Genomic DNA, 21,719 nt, shown 5'->3' with positions numbered 1-21,719 from the left:
ACATTTGGACGAACGTTTGTCTGTGTGTAGCTACAAATTTTACAATAAGCACAAGAAAAAAAAATAACGATACACGATGATGACGTTTATGTGTAGTAACAAAGAGAAGGTGAAGAGGAAGACGAACAGAAAAAAACAAGTACAACAACTTGCTGTAATAATAAAAACAAGTACACACCATTTTTACATGTACACTTGTATGTATGGGTTTTTATAGTAAAAATAACAACAACAATACTAACAACGATGGCAATGCCAACAGCAACAACTTAATACAACAATACCCATGCAACGATGGTCGGTCGGTCATGTACCCAGCAAACCAAAATCGGAAGAATTATCCGAATTCGACCCCGAAAGTCGGAAGAAACATCCGAGTTCGGATGCGAATTAGGTCCGAACTCTGAGCGAAAGTCATATGGCGTGGTTGACGTGTTCTCTGACCGAAATTCGGCTGAAAGTCGAAAGTTTTTGCAGACTTTCGGACAGAATTCCAAATTTATTCTCCGATACAGATATTAAAACCCAAGCACTCATTTTTTCGTTCGTACTTCATCAACGTCGGCACATCAACTATTACATATTTATAATTTGTTCACAATGCGCTAGCGCAAAAGAAGCACAATTCTTTTCTCTCTGCTTATTTATAATGAATATTGCCAAAGCAGGACAAGAGAAAATAGAAAAAATCGCTTCAGAGGGAGAGAGAGAGAGAGAGAGAGAGAGGCAAAAAGTTCGTCAGACTAACCGGACAGAGTTCGGACCGAAGTCGGTCAGACGCTTCGGAAAAAACTTCCGACTTCGAGCAGACGTGTTGGACGTCCGACATTGTGTTTGCTGTGTACACACCAAGTAAAACACAGTGGGCAACAAAACATGATGTTCTGTGTTGGAGGTGTTGTGTGTAGTGGGCCAGAATTCGGGGGGTCGCGGTCGATCGCAATGTTGCACAGTTGTAGTAGTATATAACGAGATGTACATAATTGTATGTATATATGTGCGTAAATTGTACTTGCATAGCTACATATTTACATTGTTCTTATGTAGTCGTCACTAGCTAACAGACGGGGGATTAGACGAGGTGGTATTGTATCCAAAAGAACATGAAAAATGTACAAGAACATCACGACAAAAACAACAAACAATTCATGTTACTTTACACTGAACAAAAATTCCTGTTGGAAATTGCACTTTAAAGCTCTGAATACGAGTTGGGTTTATGGTGTGTGGTCAGAAAATTAAGATTAAAGGACAGGTCCTTGAGATAAACGTCCCCCGATAGTGGCCTGTTGTAAAGAAGTTGAAGGATTTATCAGCTTAAATTGCTGCTGAAATTTTTACCATAAGTAGTCATTGGGACCCTGATCACAACGGTATATAGCTTTCCGGTATATACTTCCCGAGATAGGGTTCTTGACATTTTACTATTCTCACTTGGACAATATGGGTATCGTTTTAAAGCTTATGGAATTTATTTTTGTTCCCTTAGCCGACTTTTGCACCTATCCATGGAAGAAAGTCTTAATCGCCGTACGAAGGTAGGCGAGTTAAAGAAAACAATTTAAAAAGATTTTTTTATCAAAGGCCGAGGGCCGGATAATTTTAATTTTAATAAAAAAAAAAGCCGGCAAAAAAGTAAAAAGTTTCTAAAGAGAGAGCTATTCACCGCCATTTTTGTTTAAAGAGAAGTGAACATTTTGCAACTTTTTTGGTGTACGGGAAAGCATTTTGGGGAAAATGTGTAAACACTTTTATATGTGAAAATACCCGTATTTTACGTCAATTTTTGCAACCATTTTTTGTGTCGTTTGAACGACCAGTGGCTTTATGTGGGTTATTAATGGTGATAAAAGTAAAAAAGTCTGCTCTACTAGTTGATAAAAGTTGTGTGCCGTCCTTTGGCTAGTTCCTTGTCTTCCATGGCGATATCATGATAAATAAACTTTATCGGGTCGTTATATTATGTAACACTTCAGCAGCAACCGTTTTGCAGTGATGCAAGTTGATCTGCAAGATGCTAAGAGGTTGTTGCTTGCCTTCTTTTATTGATTTTGAACTAGATCGAACCTTATCCATCCTAGCCAAAGGTGCAGTTTACCCTCACAAATTCTTAAATATTTCTGGCCTTGTGTGTGTCTATTGACCCCCTGATAGCGAGACACCCATGCTCCGGACGGCAAGCTTTCAAAAGCTAGTCTGGAGATTGGGATTTTGTCTACTGAGTATTGTCGGTATGCGCGCTGGGTCCAAAGGGAGTGGTGGCACCCGTGCTGACAACACATTTCTATAGGGGATCTCCTTAGTCGCTAGTCGGCACCCTTACCAGAGTCCACCAAGGCCTTTTATTGTGTTGACAAGGAAGTCTAGTGATTCCTTGTTTTCGCAACAGAAGACCTTGATTCATCTGTAGGGGCAGCGCAGTTTGGGGAGGTTACCCATTGCCCGCGAACGCAACGTCACGCAGGCGTTCTTCAATTAGCAGCCATAGATTGTTCCTGATCTTGCCTTCAGGAACAGATCTATCGATGACTGCTACTTAATGTTCATCTGGTACCATTGATCTGCCTGTCTTTTGTCCAGAGCCGCTACCCGTGAGAGGAGATCTAGAATGCCCAAGTTAGCTTGAGAGGATACCTTAGCTGTGGTTTCTTTCCTGCTCTACTTCTTTTGATAGCCCGCAGAGGAGGTAGAAGGTTTGGAGTCCTGGCTCAGGTTGGTTCTCTTGGCCTTGGGGTATGGTTCTTCCGTTGACATAAACCTCTTCACATTATTCTTCGGTGAAGAAGGGTTGGTTGTGGTAGGAGCCACACGTCCAATAGTGGGATTCCCTAATTTATTTTTTGAGTTACAGACAAAAATCGGAAAAATTTAAATCATTATAATTTCGGTAATTAACGATATTATTCTGTAAATAAGCGACCTATTAAAAGTAGTCGTAAAGTTCTATCGATAGCAACGATATTGTAAACTTTTTTTCAACTTTTCATTCATAATTTTGCTTTCTATTGTTACCGATTTTTGTCGGTAACTCAAAAAATGAGGTAGAGAATCGTACGATAGGTACAGAGACCGATTCCGGGTCAGACTTCCCAATCCTCTGCGTCCTTGATTTTATTTAGGTTGATTCATCTCTTTTGCCTTTAGCTCCCTCAACTTTGAGGAGGACTCCGTTTGCACCGGACCTCCCAGTGAAGAGATTGTGGAAGTCAAGAGAGGTGAGTCAATCCACCATCGCTCCCAATTTGCGCTTTGAGGGTTTCAGGTTTTCTCTTGGGCAAGTGAGGATGTTTACTTTCAAACTATCGATGACTGCTACTTAAAATGTTCATCTGGTACCATTGATCTGCCTGTCTTTTGTCCAGAGCCGCTACCCATGAGAGGAGATCTGGAAGGCATCTTACCCATTGTCCGCGAACGCAACGTCACACTGGTGTTCCTCAATTACCCGCCATAGACTGTTCCTGATCTTGCCTTCAGGAACATATTTATCGATGACTGCTACTTAATGTTCATCTGGTACCATTGATCTGCCTGTCTTTTGTCCAGAGCCGCTACCCGTGAGAGGAGATCTGGAAGGCAACTTTTCGCACAAGTTAGCTTGAGAGGATACCTTAGCTGTGGTTTCTTTCCTGCTCTACTTCTTTTGATAGCCGGCAGAGGAGGTAGAAGGTTTGGAGTCCTGGCTCAGGATGGGTCTATTGGCCTTGGGGTATGGTTCTTCCGTTGACCTAACCCTCTTCACATTATTCTTCGGTGAAGAAGGGTTGGTTGTGGTAGGAGCCACACGTCCAATAGTGGGATTCCCTAATTTATTTTTTGAGTTACAGACAAAAATCGGAAAATTTTAAATCATTATTTCGGTAATTAACGATATTATTCTGTAAATAAGCGACCTATTAAAAGTAGTCGTAAAGTTCTATCGATAGCAACGATATTGTAAACTTTTTTTCAACTTTTCATTCATAATTTTGCTTTCTATTGTTACCGATTTTTGTCGGTAACTCAAAAAATGAGGTAGAGAATCGCACGACAGGTACAGAGACCGATTCCGGGTCAGACTTCCCAATCCTCTGCTTCCTTGATTTTATTTAGGTTGATTCATCTCTTTTGCCTTTAGCTCCCTCAACTTTGAGGAGGACTCTGTTTGCAACGGACCTCCCATTGAAGAGATTGTTGAAGTCAAGAGAGGTGAAACAATCGCGGGGAGCTGAGTCAATCCACCATCGCTCCCAATTTGCCCTTTGAGGGCTATAGGGATCGGTGTTGGCGTTGAGCCCAGCATGGCCTCTTCGTTCATGTGGATGTGTGAAATCCTATAAAATTCAGGATGTTTACTTTCAAACTTGCTCAGCACCCTGAGATTCATCCTAATAAATTTGATTTCTCTCATCGAGATTTTTGTCGAGGTTCCATCCTCAATAGCATCCTGCCTCGGGAGGCTAGTTTTATCGGCTGCGGCCAATAGTCGCTATGCTGGTACTTTCGATGGTCCTGGGTTCAAGGAGTTGTTTGCTGCTTGTGATGAGGTCAAATTATAGTCGACTAAATTCGCTGGGATGACTGGTGTAAAGATCGTCTTTCGATAAGCTGTCCTTGGGCCCCAAAAGAAGTACTACCCTGGCTGAGGCTCAGGGCCAGCGTCCGTTCCAGAGAGGTTAGAAGTTTTTGGCTTAGTGTTCAGCCAGACCGTTCTTGACAACTTTTAGACTGGATTGTTCGTCCCCACCCGAAACTACCATCCCGTAAACCGTAGATTGGTTGGTTTTCTCTAGTCCTTTTTATCTAAATCATTGTCCATTGGCATTGCGGAGTTGCTGTCATCATTTTGGTCTTTATGTTTATTTTTTTCGGATCCATATGTCATTATCATTAACGGGGGAATGAAGGTCGACTATGGCATAGTCCTCCAGTACCATGGCAACTAGGTCTATACTACCTTGGAACACCGATATGCACAGGTTCGCCTGACACACGTTAGGGGATCTCTAAATCGTAGGAGATTGCTACGTGGATAATCTTTGGTCGGTCAAAATTTTCCCCGTTCAACACTTCTAGAATATCTCCCAAAGATGCCAAATTAGAGTCTAATCAATTTGAAATTGTGGTCAAGACCCGTGAAATAGCTTAAATCAGTGGATGCCCATGCACATAACGTGGACCTATATTGATTAAGAACCAAGAATTAGTTAGGTGAAACATAAAAAAACGAAATCGGCGTATACCCTTATATGGGATGTGGCAAATCCCCTCAGTGTAATGCTGGCTTACATTTCCTGAGTATGTTAGCCATGAAAAACTTCTGTACAAGAGGTGTCATTGAGCCAATATTAATCCCAGTGTGTTCATTGATATGAGAGCAATATTATGCAATTTAATTTTCTAATAATATTTTATTAAATTAATATACATATGTACGTCAACATTAAAAAACGAAATACTTTTTCCCTTTGCGAACAAACATTTCATATAAATTGTAAGTTTTTTTTATGTAGTACAAAGTACTCTCCACAAGCTTCAAAACGATACCTATATTGCCCAAATAAGAATAGCAAAATTTCAAGACCCCATATCTCGGGAAGTATGGACTACCCAGGAGAGCTATATATGGTTGTGATCGGGGTCTCAAGGTCTACCTATGGTAAACTTTTCAGCCCGATCCGAGAGGTGCCCATAAACAAGATAATGGTGTTAAAATAAGAAATTTCCGAAATGTGAAGACTCATATCTCGGGAAGTTTGGACTTCCCCCCGTTAAATTTATATATCATTGTGATAAGGTTCCCAAGGACTACCTATGGTAAAGATGTCAGACCTATCCAAAAGGTACCCCTAAATGAGACTTAAAAGCGAGGTCACTAAATGAGTTGTTTGAAGGCACGAACAACATTTAAAAACTCACGCAAGAATAACAATTTAAAAAATAAATTGTTCTTTATTTTTGACATCCCATATCATACGGGCCTCGTAACATGTTTACTGATGCATGCCTGCTGCTGCATGTATTTAGTGGGTGGATGGTGTTTTCGGTTGACTTGAAATACTAAAACACAACATCATACAAGTAACAACGACCGACGATGTACACGACGACGAACAACATAACCAACATTTTTCATATTGCCCCTTTGGAAGCGAGAGAAGAGACACGCATCTATGGTTGAAAAAAAAAACAAAAAAAAAACGAATATGGCAACAACGTTAAAGAATATTAGTTAGTGGTGGCAAGCGGAACTAGATAAAGTCTGCCTAGCGCTAACTCTAGTAAGTAAATGAATAAATGGCAAAACACAGTAAATATTATCAGCCAGCAGCAGTACACTGTACTCCATACATACTTACGAACATCAACGAATGTTATTTGCAGTTGCCTGCCTGCTAGCTATATCTAAAAAACACAGCTGTGTATAGTATGTAAGTACGAGTATGCATTCTTCTTCTTCTTCGTTTCGTTCATTACCAACGAAGAACTAGCAGAACTACAAAGCGACGTTGTTGACGACTACAACAAAAACAACGATCATCATCAAAATACAAACACACATACCTATACATACTAAAAACAAACCAAACTACAACTTCTGTTTTACTTACAGCGAGCGGTTGCAGCTTGCCTTTGCAGTTAACGTCGCTGTCCTCACTTACTGGTATTTGTTGGTTGGTTGCGCTCTTCTCTTCTTCTAAGCTTGACTTCATGAACAGCAGAAAAAAAATGTTTAATAGATTGATATATGGGGGAAAAGTGGCACAAATTAAATTTTAGTTTTGCTTCTTCGTGTTGTTGCTCTTGTTGTGTGTTGCTGTGTTTTTATTCATTCTGTGTTCTCTCTTCTTTGGTTTTTATATTTTGCGTTTTTTTTTTCGTAAAATTTTTTGTATTTGAAAATAGTTTTAAAATCTGCGGCGGAAGATAAACAAGTGAATTTCGGGTTGGTGTGGTGTGTGCTACGTTTTTTGTCATTTCTTTTCTTTGGCTGGCTGGCAAAGCTATTTTTTACGACATAAACTACATTTGACGTACAAAAAATATCAAATTCAGCGGTGCTGATATTTTCGGAGGGTTTTTTGCTTTTTCTAATTTGGAAGTTTTCATTGCCGTTATCATTCATTCATTGAGTGATTACTTACATCCGTATTTGATTGTTGTTGTCGTTTTTTATGTTAAGTGATAAAAACGAGGGTAACTTAAACTACGTTTATACATATTTTTGTGCGCGCAATTTGTGTATGTTAAAAAAAAAAGAGTGAAATTATGTTTTTCAATATAAAATAAATAAAACAATTAAAAGAAAGGTTTGTTTAAGCCATCGTTTTTTTTTTAAGATAATCGTGTCTTTTACGCAAATAGAAACTTCCTCTCTAAGTCTCTCTCCATCGCTTCATTTCCCCCCATATTTCCGTAGAGAGTTTCGTTTTAATGAGAGCATCATTCATTTTAGTTTGTAACTAATTGTGTTGTTGTTGTTAACATACATACATATGTTATCATTATAATTGTTGTTGTTGGAATATTGTATTTGTGTCATTGGGAGTAATTAAAAACTTCATATTGGTATTTGCGCTCTTCTTCTTTAAGTAGGGCTCTGAGATAATTAAAACTGACGTGTTTGTTAAAGTGTTGCCAATGTTAGTGATTATAAAAAACCGTTGAAAAAACGCAAGGTGCGAATACTATTGTTGTGATTAAAAATTAAACTTAAAAAATAAATAAAAATAAATGAAAAATTAAAAAAAAAAAATTAAATTAAATTGTAAATTAAATATGTATGTGAAGTGCTTGATAAAATTAAGAAATTTATTTGATTATTTTTTATAATAACAAATTTGAATAGAATGGAATAATTTGTTACAAAAAAAGAAGAAAAAAACGTTTAATTAAAAAAATAAAAAACATTTTCATTAAACTGGTGTTTTATCTAGATCGTTTTGAGGCAACTATCTTTGAAAACCTAATGGTTTTATTATAGACAGTTTTTATTATACCTAGCTCTTTTGTCGGGTTTAACCTTCAGTATGAAAATTTATCAGACACTAGCGGACCCGGCGAACTTCGTCTCGCTATTAAGGAATAAAATTTCATACAAAACCTCAATTTTCGATTTTTCCAATTTTCCGACTTTTCCAGAGAGATTTTCCAAAATTTTCTTCCGTAAAGACCTTCTCCTCGAAAATACGAATAACTGACAAAAAATTTTACAGAAATCGGCCTAGCCGTTCTCATTTTATGAATTACTATACATTTTTTACACCATTTTTATATATATAGATTTATTAACCAACTTAGAGGCGAGAATTTTTTTGCGAGAAAACTTAACATTTTATATGAAAATAATATTTTCGTGAATTTAACAACAAACTTTTTTCTCTAAAACATATATGCTCTGTTCCAGAACCTGCAAGAAGCTACTACTTTTTACTACGATAACAATTTTTCATTTATGTTATCGAAAAAACTTGTAAAAATTAGTAGATTCTTGCAGTACTGGAACAGACCAATGGTTTTCCTGCAATCGTGAATTCGTTTAAAAGTGCCGACAACTTTGAGGGGTAATATACCTAGGTGTATTTTTTCATGCATATTATTATTTTTACATTGCCAGCTCGCCCCAACAATGCCTTAAAGGCGCGGGGCACCTTTTCAATATGCAAAAAGTTTTTTTTTTTTTGTGAATAATGAAGAAATGAATTATAAAAAATAATATATAGTAACATTTTTAATAGGTTTGTTACTTTACGTGCATCTTTAAGTTATACCCCGTTTTCATTTGACCGGATTAAGCCTGTGGTTTGGGTTTCAAATGTCAATTCCATAGCGTAAACGTCAAGTTAATCCTCACAAAGAAGGTTAACCCGGCAAAAAGGGAACAAGACGGGTTTACACGCGCACGCCCGATTTTTTTGAAATTTTTACCACAGGTAGGCCTCGTTGCCCTGATCACAAAAATATATATATCGTCTAGATGTAGTCCATACTTCCCGAGATATAGGCCATTGAAGTTCCAAATTGTCTTTTAAATTATAATTTTCTTTTGCAATAACCGGCCTGGACAGGGGCAAATCTAGGGAACGGGAACAAAAATTTATTTTAAATTATAAATGTTTCTCTAATTAGCCAGCCTTCGGCCGGGGATTTAAGACTTTCTGCTATGGACAGGTACAAGTCTCGGGAATGGAAACAAAACTTTATTTTATATTATTAATTTTTCTCCAATTAGCCGGCCTTCGACTACATATTTTTGGAACTTTAAAGGCCTATATCTCAGGAAGTATGGACTACATCTAGACGATATTTATATTTTTGTGATCAGGGCAACGAGACCTACCTTGCGCGTGTAAACCCGTCTTAAGCCGCAAAAAGTTCTAGTGCAAACGCCGTTTTATACCGCTTTTTATGTGAAAATCGTTCCATTACTTCAAAAAGTATAGACATAGGTTCCGTAAGCATCACAGCACAACAACAGCGCTGCACTCCATCTCCACACATATTAGTCAAGGACTCAAACAGAGCAAGCCGTGCGACGGGACAGTGTTGGTGGCGCTCGACTTATTAGAAGCCTTTGATACTCTCAAGCACTCCACGTTGAGGACATGGAGCAAAATACCCTCCAGCGAAGTTTGAAACGTACTTGGAATTCAGGAAGAATAAATCCAAGTCCTTAAAGTGAAACAGGGAGTTCCCCAAGATGGGGTAATATCTCTTGAATTGTTTTAGACTTATATCTCCTGTATTCCACCTCTCCAGACGACATAGAGATTGTAATGTATGAGAATGCCGTACTAAGAACTGTAACAGGGTGCCTCCTCATGTCTTCAGTGGACTGTAGATGGTGAGGAGACAAACATTCTTCCAGTAAAGCAACACAATGGCATGCCCTCGTTACAATACTTGCTCGGGTGTTACAGTGAGTGCCATCCTAATTAGTATATGATGAGAGGACACTCATCCGGGCAAGTCTGGGTGGATCTTCATGTTACAAGAGAGATCCCCAGAGCAACAAGCCTATCAAGGTTTAAATAGCATTAACACAGATGCAGTCGCAGATGCCATAAACAACTATGCGTTCTGAATGCGTTCCTCGGAGAACATCCTCCATCTATCGCAGCTGATGAGGGTCAGCTGCCACGGCAAACCAGAGCAGTTTTGCCTCAACAACGTTAGGGATGGTGCATCTGTCCAAATTCATATAAGGCAAGCAAAACATCTGCCCAGTATGCGGCTCAGGCCCGCACGACACACTGCAAGTTTTCAACTGCCCTGTCAAACCCACTCTACTAAGCTTTGTGGTTACAGCCTATTGAAGCAGTCACATTTCTAGAAGTGGTGATAGTCCCAGAGCAGAAAAATTAACTTGCAAACATATCATATGCAGTTACAACAACAACGACCTTATTCTTGCTGCAATAAACAATAGTCCAAAAATATTGTTCCATTGTTCAAAGCCGACTTTACGACCAACAATTTAAGGCTTCTCGGCCTCTGTTGTAAAAAAATTCGAAGAAAACATTGTCCATATTTACATTAGGCAATTTTCCTTGCGACAATTGTCAGTTTGATGGAGAGAGAGGTGAGGTATATGGTAACCCTTTGCCTCTCAACACCCTCGCTCACCTACAAACTGACAATTGCCGCAAGGAAAATTGCTGCCTAATGTAAATATGGACATTCCGACATCTAAATTTTATTAGTCTATGCAACTGATAAGCAACTGGTTGTTAAATAACTTAATAGGCATCTGTAGTTTATTGATAACGGAATCTACTTTTAGGGGGCATCTTCATCTCAAGAAAAATGTAAAATGAAACAGCTATAATGTCTCAAATTAAACCCCGCAAAAAATAAATTTGCATAATAAATTCGAATGTAAAAGCCATTTAAGAAATGCATTCATTTTCTTGCGATTTTTAAAAAACGCGCTGTTATTTTCACCCACCTATTGACAACACTAATCTCACATTTCTATTTCAACTTTCTCTTGTGTTTTCTAAAAATTTAATTAAACAGACACTCTCTCACACAGACATTTCATTCTTGTTTGTTTCCTTCTCTCTGTTTCAGGTGGATCAAACACTGAATTCATTAAATGGTTTTGATCCGATATCCCGTTGTGATGCGCTACACTATCTCCTGCAAAATTTAAAATTTAAATATTCCGAAACCTGTGAAAAAGTTGTACCCAGCGTCTTTGCATATCTATTGGATCGTGATTACGCCAGCACAACCAAAGGAGTCTCCAAGAAACAATTGCAATTGTTGCTAGCCACCAAAAAGGAGGATATCAAAAATGAAGATGAAAATGCCTCATCGACAGATTTAAATCAGAATTTCGAAAAGATCCTATGTAAGGAGGAATTTATGTGCCTGGATGAAGACGATGGTGATTATGCCGATGATGCAGACAATGAAAATTCAAATTTCCAAAATAAAAGATTGCGTCGTTATCCATCATCTGTAGCAGCAGCGGCGGCAGCAGCAGCAGCCTCATCTGGTCTTGTAAACTCCAAAGCCAACAGTAGAGATCCCTTGGATTTGATACCCTCTTCCGTAATACACGCCCGACGTCTTGGCCGCATAGCAACAACTATAGAGGGTGATGAAAGTAATAGTTTAGATGCTCTTGCCACGGATAGCCTGAAGAGAGCCCGTAGACGTGGTGGATTTGCTTATGGTAAAAATAATCTGGGCAAATTACATCATTCGCGTTTGTTGTTTGAAAAACTACAACGTGTTTCCCATTTGGGTGAAGGTTATGTCTTCCATCCGGACAATGAGTTTACAATTCATTTCCATTGGAGATCTGAAGAATTGAGTATACGCGTGTTCCAAGAACAATTTCGTTTACATTTGAAGATAGCCCTGAGAGAACGTAACAAAGAATTCCTGCGACAATTTCAACAAGATTTCGTATTTACGGGCCGATTACTGGGCACAACGCCACCGAAACATGTGCTGGAGGCATTGCGTCTAGAGCACGAAGAGGAGTGGCGTCAACAGAAAATACGAAAACAACAATTACAACAGCAACAAATGCTGCTTATGCAACAGAGGAGACGTAATCTAGCAGCGTCCAGCAGTGCCGGTAACGCATACGATTCCGAAATGGATTTCGAGCTAGAATCAGAATCTCAATTATCCTCAGCTTCCCAAGAAATAATGAAATTCGAAGAGATCATTGATGAGGGCATGGGCCCGGGACGTCTAATTGATGGTTTAGTTATGGAACCGGAAATCGAAGATGTCATTGAACGTAGTGGTAGTGGAGCCAGTGTTAGTGTAAGTGGTGGCAGTAGCAACAGTGGCAATGGCATGGATACATTGCCCAATGACATGGTAACAACGGATAGTGCTTCCACGTTAACTTCACCGTTTATTGGTAGCGGTGGTGTGGGCAATGATTTGGGTGCAACTAATTTCAAGAATCATTTATCCCAGCAGCAACAACAACAGCAGAACTCCAACAATACTAATTTACTTATGAATGGTCTTACTCCATCAGCAGCTGGGGGTGTGGGTCAACAAAACAACCTTCTCCCCAATAATTTAAGTAATCAACAACAGCCACATGGTATGGCCATGGGAGGAGGAGGGCCAGGAGTCAACCACAATATGATGAGCAAGGAACAACAACAGATTTATCATCATCAACAACAGCAGCAACAACATATGATGCATAATCAACAAATGTCAGAAGATGGCATGAAAGTGGGTGCTCCAAATATGGCACAAATGCCAGGGGGAAAGGCACAGCATCAACCACACCAACAACAGCAGCAACACAATATTGCCAATCTTATGAATAATAATTTGGGTCAACAACAACAACAACAGCAGCAGCCACCACAACAGCATTTCCAAGGAGGTCATCAACAGCAAACACCACAACAGCGTTATTTAATGCAACAGCAGCAGCAACAACAACAACAGCATATGCAGCAACAAGGGGCTCCATATAATTCTCAACATATGCCGGCCCAAAATCATCCGCTGGCTATGATAGGTGGTATGATGGAATCTGCTAATCAACAGCATCAGCAAATGCAACAACAACGCATGCAAATCAATAGCTCCAATAATGCCATCAATAGCATAGACAATATTCTGGGTGTTGGTGGTGGAGGAGGGGGAGGAGGTGGCAGTGGAGTTGCCTCTGGTCCAAAACCACCAACAACTCCAGATAATTTGCAGTACATGCAACAACAACAACAAACACAACATATGCCACCTCACATGCAAAATATGCCACCACACATGATGATGCAACAGCAACAACAACAGCCTCAGGATCACACATCGTTTTTAACTGGTCCTGGTTCTATGGGCTCAACTAACTCACAAAGTGGTATCCTACCAAATCCCCATACACCCACAGGCAATAATTCATCGGCCAATGCTTCCTTTGATCATGATGATCCTGATATGTCACACGATGAAGACGATGAGGATCATGAAAATGATACAAACGATGGAATGGAACCGAAACAGCAATTGATTGATGGCGGCAGTAGTAGTAGTACCTCATTGCAAGCTCCACCGGGTGGGGCAAATGCTTCTGGTGGTGGCTCCAAGAAAGAGAAACCCATTTACAATTGCTTGTTGTGCCCCAAGTCATATCGTAAACGCAAATCCCTGCTGGATCACTACAAAATACATCCAGGATATTGTCATGACTGTGGCAAGGCCAATGGCACTTCGTTAGAGGTAATAAAATAATCGCATGTGTTTCTGTTGTTTTCATTTGTTAATATAACTCCTCGTTTGTTTGTTTTTTTCTTTTCCAGGAAATCATACATCATAATCGCACGGTACATGCCAAGGACTTTCCATTTGTTTGTGAAACTTGTGGTGAATCTTATTCAAGGCGTCAACAATTCCATGCCCATGTTGAATCTCACAATAAGAAGGAATTCAAAAGTGAGTTTGTGTCACGAATCATAACAATCGATGACTAACATAGTATTGAGAGTAAATTTCATTGCATTTAACTAACAAAACTAAGCTTGATAGAGACTTGAATAATATCTTCCTCCTCCCAATTAGAGTAGAAAATTTAAAATTACAAAACAGAAAAAAGAAACCTTTAAATATTGTTTAACTATTTAATTTTGTATTTGTCGTCTACAGCTTATTCTTGTATTGAATGCGGTCAAAAGTTCTCTCACAAAAAACTACATCAACAACATTTAGATGATACTGGCCACAAGGCTGATGGTGCTATTTGCGAGGTATGCGGCGATGAATTCCCCTCAAAGAATGCTTTGTATCAACATATCGTTAGAGTTCATAAAAAGGATAATTTGTTTGAGTGCCACATATGTCAAAATCGTTTTACGCTAAAAGCTAATCTAGAACGTCATGTCCAGTTACATACTGAGATTAAAAGGACATATGTAAGTACCACGTATTTGAAAAAATTCTTTGAGTAATAAATTCTAAAACTGAACATTTTTTGTTTTAGGTCTGTGATATTTGCAACTCTTCGTATTTTACATATCCAGCTTTAAAAGATCATTACAGCAATGCCCATACGGATTCCTCAGAATGCAAATGTCCATTGTGTGGCAAACGTTTTGGTTCGGTAAAATCATTACAACGTCATTTACCATCACATTCGGAAGAGAGACCACACAGTTGCTGTTATTGTGAACAGGTATGTTGTTTTGTTGTTATTTTATTGTTAAAAACCTATTTTCCACAAACATCTCTATCTAGTACACGGAAGAGTTATTTTATATTAATGAGAACAGCCCGATTCAATATAAATTCAATTATATGGGACCTCATATTTATCTACGAGTCCGAACCACGAATCAAACATAGTACGACACCAATTATAGAAAAGTTTTTCATAGCGGAAATAATCCGAAAATGCGGCTAGTACTTGTTTTGGGGTGTTTAGTCGCTTTCGAAGTATAGAAAAGTTTTTCATAGCGAAAATACTCCGAAAATGCGGCTAGTACTCGTTTTGGGGTGTTTAGTCGCTTTCGAAAAATGAGATTCTGTTGTTAGGGGTCGAACACGGACCTTCTCTGTGTAAGGCTTGCATGCCATGCCATCGTATTAGACTGACCAGCTTCAAGTTTCAATGGGCCTAGCGCAACTACTCATTCGGTGCTTCACAACTACCCATTTCTACTGTGGTATTTTTACAGCTTTTCGAACCGAATGGTCTTTGTCCTATTTGCCCAAACGTTTAGCTCCCAAAATTGCTTCTCAGAGATTTCCGTTGGGTTCCAACATGAAGATGACAACATTAACAGGCCAAGGACTTTTTCTCCTCACTTCCTTACAGGTTTTCGAAGAGTACATCATGTCAGGGGGAAAAAGGCATCGCCCATTACAAATGATATTAAGTTTGTAATGAAGTCTTCGAGAGTTACAGCTACAATTACCGGATTTTTTAAACCCAAAACATATCCTATAGAATCTCCCTCACCTGATGGGGGCTTTGAAGAGGCTATAATATGTTCATAAAGGTATTTCTCCTCAAATTTCTTAAAAGACCAAACATCGGACCTGTCATTCAAATTTTCGGGGCGATTTCTTAGATCTGCCTCTTTCTACCTAGATCATAATTTCCACGAAAACTCCCACAGATGACCTTAACTCCTCTGTAGGGGGCAGCACTAACAAATTGCGTGTGATTAAGAGGTTCCCATTCGCCCATAAACACAATGCCACGCAATCGATCATTGATAAGCAGCCATCGATTATCACTGATCTTCAGAAGATCAGATCGAAGCTCAATTTTTTCTATTCAGCTCTGTTGCTCCTAAGAAAATAAATTGTGGGTCAGGTTAGCTTGTGAAGCTAACTTTTTAGTTATATTTTTCACCTCTCAGTCTTTTGGTATCAGGCAGGCCTAACTCTGGTTGGGTCTCTTAGCCTTGGCTGTGATTACTTCGATGACCTATTTCATTTCCCTGTGGTCTTTGATGAAGAAGGGTTGGTATTGGTAGGTACCACACGCAGGTACACAGGCCGGTTCCGCGTCATACTTTCCAACTTTCTGCATTCGTGGTGTAATCTTTTTACGATTCATCCCCTTCGACTTTGAGGGTGCTAGTTCACCACCTTGAGATTAATCCTAATTAGTTTTCACTCTCTCATCGGAATGTACGAGGGTAACCTGCTCTTTGGTCAATCAACTAGCAGAGTGAGATTATCTGCCAAAGTTTTTGTCGGCGTTTCATCCCCAACAGCGTCATACCTCTGGAGGCCAGTTCTATCGGCTTCGGCCGATGGTCGGCCTTTCCGAGCATTCGCCGGTCTTGGTTTCATGGAGTTATTAGTTTCCGCTGAGGCCGAGACCAGTTTATTGGTGACGATAGTCGCTGGAAGGACTGTGTGGACCGATAAACTGTCCTCGGCATAGCAAACTACTACCCTGGCTGAGGCTCAGGTTCACCGTCTGCTCCAGTCAGACAATCCTTGACAAATTCTATACAGGAAATCTCTTGTACATCCTCTCCCGAAAATTCCGTACCGCAACCGTAGGTTGGGTTTCGTGGGCGTTGCTCTGTTGTCATCAGAGTTTTAATAGTTGAATCCATGCGACAATTAAGGACTTGACAACTAAGTCTATGCTACGCTGAATCCTTAACCAATATTTTATAGTTGTATAGCGTAATCAGATGTTACCTAAGCGGGAACGGTCGAATTAACAACACATGTACCGAGTTTCTTTGTCCTTTCCCCAGAAATTTCCTGTTGACGCTTTCAGGATTCTGTTCTTTGACCAAACTTCCTTCTTTATGTACGCGGCATGTTTTGTGAATATAAGGAGATTATCAAACACAACACTTAGGCTCCCGCATGAAGACGGCGCCATCGTCTCATCGTGCAGTTATCTGCGTACGAAACCATTTTGTTACCAGAATTCGTGCAGGAAAATTCTTAAGGTTTTAGTTAGAATTGTCCTTGCTGCTGTCGACTGTGGGTACCAAGAGCTTCCCACTGCAATTTGCATGTACTATAGTGTTTTAGGGGTTCAATAGCAACTATACTTTAAAAAAAATATCTCCATGATATCGAAACTTTATTAAAATGTTTTTTTCTTTTTCCAGACATTTAAATGGAAAACACATCTTGTACGCCACAAACAAACCGTTCATGGTAACCAGCCGTCCCCTAAAAAGGTTAAACGGTTCGCAAAGGATGGTGATGGTGAGTATTCGATTTAGATATTAGGAATTGATATCTGAAAAAATTGAGAACCCAAAAAAGAATAAGCTTTAGCACATTTATAGATCTAAAGACCATTAATTAACAGCATATCCACACACATTCAGCAAATAAATATTGATTAACCTTGTGTCTTCTCATCTTTTTAGAATTAGTTCCAATGTCTGATGTTCCCGGTCCGCCACCGGCTAAGGTTGCAAAGAAATCAAATGCTAGTAAACCAAAACAACAGCCACAGCAACAACAACAAACGGTACAACAACAGCAACAACAAAAAATGGGAGCTGTTGCAACACCACCACCCTTATCAACAACACCAGGAACATCATCATCCTCACAACAAGATCCCTTCAATGCTGCCATTATAAGTAACAATAGTTCACAATCGTCAACTGCATCAACATCACAACACTCACTGCAGTCTAGTGAATCTCAACCGAATTCCATGTACAGTCAAAACTTTAGTGCTGAAAAACTGCTAGGACAACAGCCACCACATCCAGCATCACAGGGACCACAAACGTCGTTAGCGCCACAACAACAACAGCAGCAAGCGCAGCCCATGTTAACACCACATAGTCAGCATCCACATCCGCAGCAACATCAAAGACCAACACCACCTCCGCACCAACAGCAGCAGCATCATCGTCACACACCTAATAATAGTCACACGCCGGACAATAACTTGCCCCGTATTAATAGCTTTGGTGGTGGTGGGCCCACTCAACCGGAGACACAATTTCATTTCGATCAAAGTGCCGCTGGCGGCCCAACATCAACCATTACTAATCCAGGTGCTTATCCACAACATCAAATCATTAATCAGTACCAACAGCAACATCACCAACAACAAATGCAAACTACTCAACCCCCACCACAACAACAACAACAGCAGCAGCAAGCGCATATGCGTAGTCACACGCCACAGAGTCCACATCCCCATAGTCATGTGCCACAACAACATCCGCACTTCTCGTCGCCACATCAGCAACATATGCCCAGCGCTGCACAGCAACAGCAGCAACAACAACATCAACAGCAAATGCACCACCATCAGCACATGATGCAACAGCAATTGCAGCAGCAGCAACAGCATCAGCAAGCCAGCGCTCACCAGAGACACAATCAACAAAGATCACCTCATCCCCATCAAACACCAACACAACAGTTGCAACAACAACATCAGCAACCCATGCATTCACCACAGCATGCACGACTGCAATCGCCTCAGGCTCATACGCCACAACCACAAGCTACACCACAGCAACAACAACAGCCAGGTGTAGCTGTCAATCATCAACAGCAACAACAGCAGCAGTACACAACAGATGCTTGGGGTAATATTAACTTTGTGGGACATGGAGCAAGTGGTGCTAGTACACATCCACAGCAACAACAACAACAGCCGCAACAACAAAATAATGCAAGCAATTTATCGGCATCCGATAAAGACAATCCTAATAAGTTTTACATCGTTGATTCTTCCGAATTCATGGGTCTTCCAATCAATGTTTCTGGCAGCAGTACACCGGGTACAGAATCAAATCAATTGAGTAGCGCTCAACAGCAGCCACAATCGCCGATGGTGGCCAATAAGACAGCTCAACAGCAACAGGAGCAGGATTTGATGAGTTTTCAGGTAAGTCGAAAGATATTAAAACTTTAAGGAAGAAGTAATGGATATTAATTTTTTTAATATTGTTTTAGAATATGTGGCCCCAAGCCAATCAAACATCAAATCAGATGGCCTACAGTGCCAATGGTGGTCAACAGACAGCCGCCCAGCAACAGCAGGTTCAACAACAGCAAGCTCAACCTCAAGCCCAACAGGCTCAACAACAAAGTGCCGCCAATCAACAAGCTGCCGCAGGTGTTGCCAATGTTGGTGGTACAACTGATCCCCATAGCTATAACAATATTGGCAGTATTTTGACGAATCTCATTGATAACAATCCCAATCCAATGGAATATAATTTCGAATTAATGCAGCAAGGATCGGTGCCCGTTGCAGGGGCAACAGCTACATCGGCAGCAGCAGCAGCGGCGGCACAAAGTCAACAGCAGCAGCAACAACAACAGCAACAAAGTGCTTTGGGTGTACATCATCAACAACAACAGCAGCAACATCAAGCGGCTAGTTCCGCATCAGCCTATGGCTTGCAGCCTACAGCTGGAGCTGGCTTGATACGTCATGCTGGAGTATATGGAGCTCCTGGGTCACTTTATGATCCCCATCATCATGCAGCAGCCCACCATGCCTCCAGTTTGACCGAAATGGGTGAACAGCAAAAGAATAGCTTTCAACCCTATCATCCACATGCGTTGCAAACGCATGCCCATGCCTTGGGTGGCCATCCGTTGGCACCAACTGCCCATCATCCTTTAGCTGCTGCATCCCACCTGTTGCCACCACCACCTCCACATGCCGCTCATCCTCATGTATACGATCGTGGCGGTTATTCAGTGCTTGGCGGTGATGATGGCAAGGCAGTACTACCACCAATCAGTGATTATATGCATCACATGCAACAACAACATGTACAACAGTCCGATTTATTGTACTATTCAGTGAAAAATGACTGACATTTAAAATAGGTCATGCCCACTGGTGGGGCTGGCGGCGGCAGCAATGCAAATAGTAGCAGTGGTAGCAATGCTACGGCTAGAACGGCGGCACAAGTCTATCACCAGGGACTTGCAGCAGCAGCAGCACACCACCACCACCATCATTATCAGCATGCGCAAACACCGCCCCAGTATCCATATCACCACCCTCATCATCACCATCACATGCAGCAACAATACCACCATCATCAGCGTGCTAAAACAGCGGCGGCAACGCATCCTGCCCACCATCATCCGGGGCATGCTGCAGCGGCGGCACACTCACAAAGTGATTTGCTGCATTGGTGGCCGCCACCTCCACCAGCAATGACAACATCAGCAACGGCATCTGTAACAGCCAGCAGTAATTCGGCGTCATCATCAAACACATCATCCGCAGCGGCAGCTGCTGCGGCATCATCATTAACCACAGCAAATACAAAAACTAAGAGAGGCGATGTTTCATATTAATTGTAAGTTAATTAATTTTAAGTTGTTTTTGTTTATACATTTTTGATTTAATACAATTAGTGTGTAGTATGTAAATTTATTTTTTCAACTAAAAGAAACACAACAACAAACATCAAATTCATCAAAATCATGAACAAAACATAAAAACGTATAATAGTTTTTGAACCAAAAGAACGGAAGCTTTAACTACTTCTTTTGTTAAACTAAAACGACTGCATCTTGCCTTAATGAGAAAGGTTTGAAGCCAAGCCCCCCAAAAGCTTCCGTATTATACATATACATAAATACATATATTGTTTGTTGTTATTGTAATTGGTGAATAAGGATTACAATCCTCCTCCCCCATTTAGTGTAGATATTCCAATCATGTGTGGAAGCTTAGGTTAAAAAATAATTCAATAAATTAAAAACAAAGAAAATACATTTTGTATGTAGTAACAAAAAATAAAACAAGTGAAACAACAACAATAAGAAACAAAAACGGTAAAAATTACACATCTTTGCTAACACTCAAACAACTATTTTCTAGACAAACACTGAGTGTGAGTGAGCATGAAATGAATGTAGAAAACCCCTCAAAACAAGAAATATGACATACACTTCTTTCTCCATATTGCAACAAATTTTCAAGAATTTGGTCTACCTTAACTAATAGTTAATGGTAAATTTGTGGTGATCTTGGAAGAAGAAAATTGTATGTCCTTTTGACCCACGGTGTAAAGAATAATGCTTTAGATATTTAAGAAAAAATGAATAGGTACTAATAGAAGGTTGTTCATCTATTGAACTGTACTGCATCCACATACAATACTTTCAACGTTACCCAGTACTCAATTTAGATTCCTTCACATATTGGGTTTATCCAAACTCCAGTTTTTACATCTAAAATACACCCTTAAAAATGGAGATAACATTGTTTTGGTATATTGAAATATACATACATATGTATATGATTTGTAGCCGAATCTACCGAATCTAGACCTTAAGACTCTTAACTTAAATCACTTGAATAAATTTGTTGCGGAAAAGGCATAAATAGTAATAATAATATTGCACATCTCTTATGCCAAACACTGAAGGCTTGTCGAGCGAAATGTTGAGTTTTTAGGAGAAGAAAATGGTTAGCGATTCCTTCTCCTGTTTAGACATTTAACGCATATACAACTTTCCCTGCTTGGCATAAGACAATATTGCAATTTGGTTCCGATATTTTCTCTAAACCATTTCCCAGAGTCGAACATGTTTAACTTCTTATAATCAAATAACACTGTGCAACACTGGAAATGCAAACAACTTCTAATGGGCATTTTCTGAAAGTACATATTGAGACTACAAAAACCTCAATTGGGTTTTGTGTTCTTAGATCGGGTTTAGATTTTATGGCCTCATCTAAACCGACCTAAAATGAGCCTTTTTTCCAGTGATCGGACCTCTATCTCCGAAACTAATAAGAATTTTGCTTTGCAGTC

The 21,719-nt window shown here is 39.9% G+C and overlaps 2 protein-coding genes across 6 annotated transcripts in view; both read left to right on the top strand.

Annotated features, from left to right (window-relative positions):
* LOC141386572 (uncharacterized) overlaps window positions 1–21,719 on the top strand; it is a 77,523-nt gene that overhangs the window by 52,601 nt on the left and 3,203 nt on the right. The window contains exons 1-8 of one of the 5 annotated variants that reach the window (XM_073955358.1): window positions 6,702–7,289; window positions 11,053–13,692; window positions 13,773–13,905; window positions 14,116–14,381; window positions 14,450–14,641; window positions 17,058–17,157; window positions 17,325–18,814; window positions 18,883–20,731. In XM_073955358.1, coding sequence (XP_073811459.1) covers window positions 11,350–13,692; window positions 13,773–13,905; window positions 14,116–14,381; window positions 14,450–14,641; window positions 17,058–17,157; window positions 17,325–18,814; window positions 18,883–19,758 — 5,400 coding nt within the window. In that variant the 5' untranslated portion in view covers window positions 6,702–7,289; window positions 11,053–11,349 and the 3' untranslated portion in view covers window positions 19,759–20,731. Of the gene's footprint in view, window positions 1–6,701; window positions 7,290–11,052; window positions 13,693–13,772; window positions 13,906–14,115; window positions 14,382–14,449; window positions 14,642–17,057; window positions 17,158–17,324; window positions 18,815–18,882; window positions 20,732–21,719 lie in introns of those variants that run through there. The other 4 variants (XM_073955359.1, XM_073955360.1, XR_012408406.1 and 1 more) reach the window with 4 other exon arrangements.
* Window positions 19,774–20,250, top strand: LOC141386573 (uncharacterized). The gene has a single exon (XM_073955362.1). It carries the CDS (start codon window positions 19,774–19,776, stop codon window positions 20,248–20,250), a length of 477 nt encoding a protein of 158 aa, XP_073811463.1.

Source organism: Musca autumnalis, unplaced genomic scaffold (genome assembly GCF_047663935.1).
Source record: "Musca autumnalis isolate F117 unplaced genomic scaffold, ASM4766393v1 scaffold_5, whole genome shotgun sequence".
In the NCBI taxonomy this organism is placed as follows: domain Eukaryota; kingdom Metazoa; phylum Arthropoda; class Insecta; order Diptera; family Muscidae; genus Musca; species Musca autumnalis.
Note: the sequence above shows the minus strand (reverse complement) of the source record. Positions and strands in the feature narration are given on the sequence as shown.

Bases quoted from the DNA above. Each gene is read 5' to 3' on its own strand.
- LOC141386573 (XM_073955362.1), top strand. From the start codon at position 19,774: ATGCCCACTGGTGGGGCTGGCGGCGGCAGCAATGCAAATAGTAGCAGT.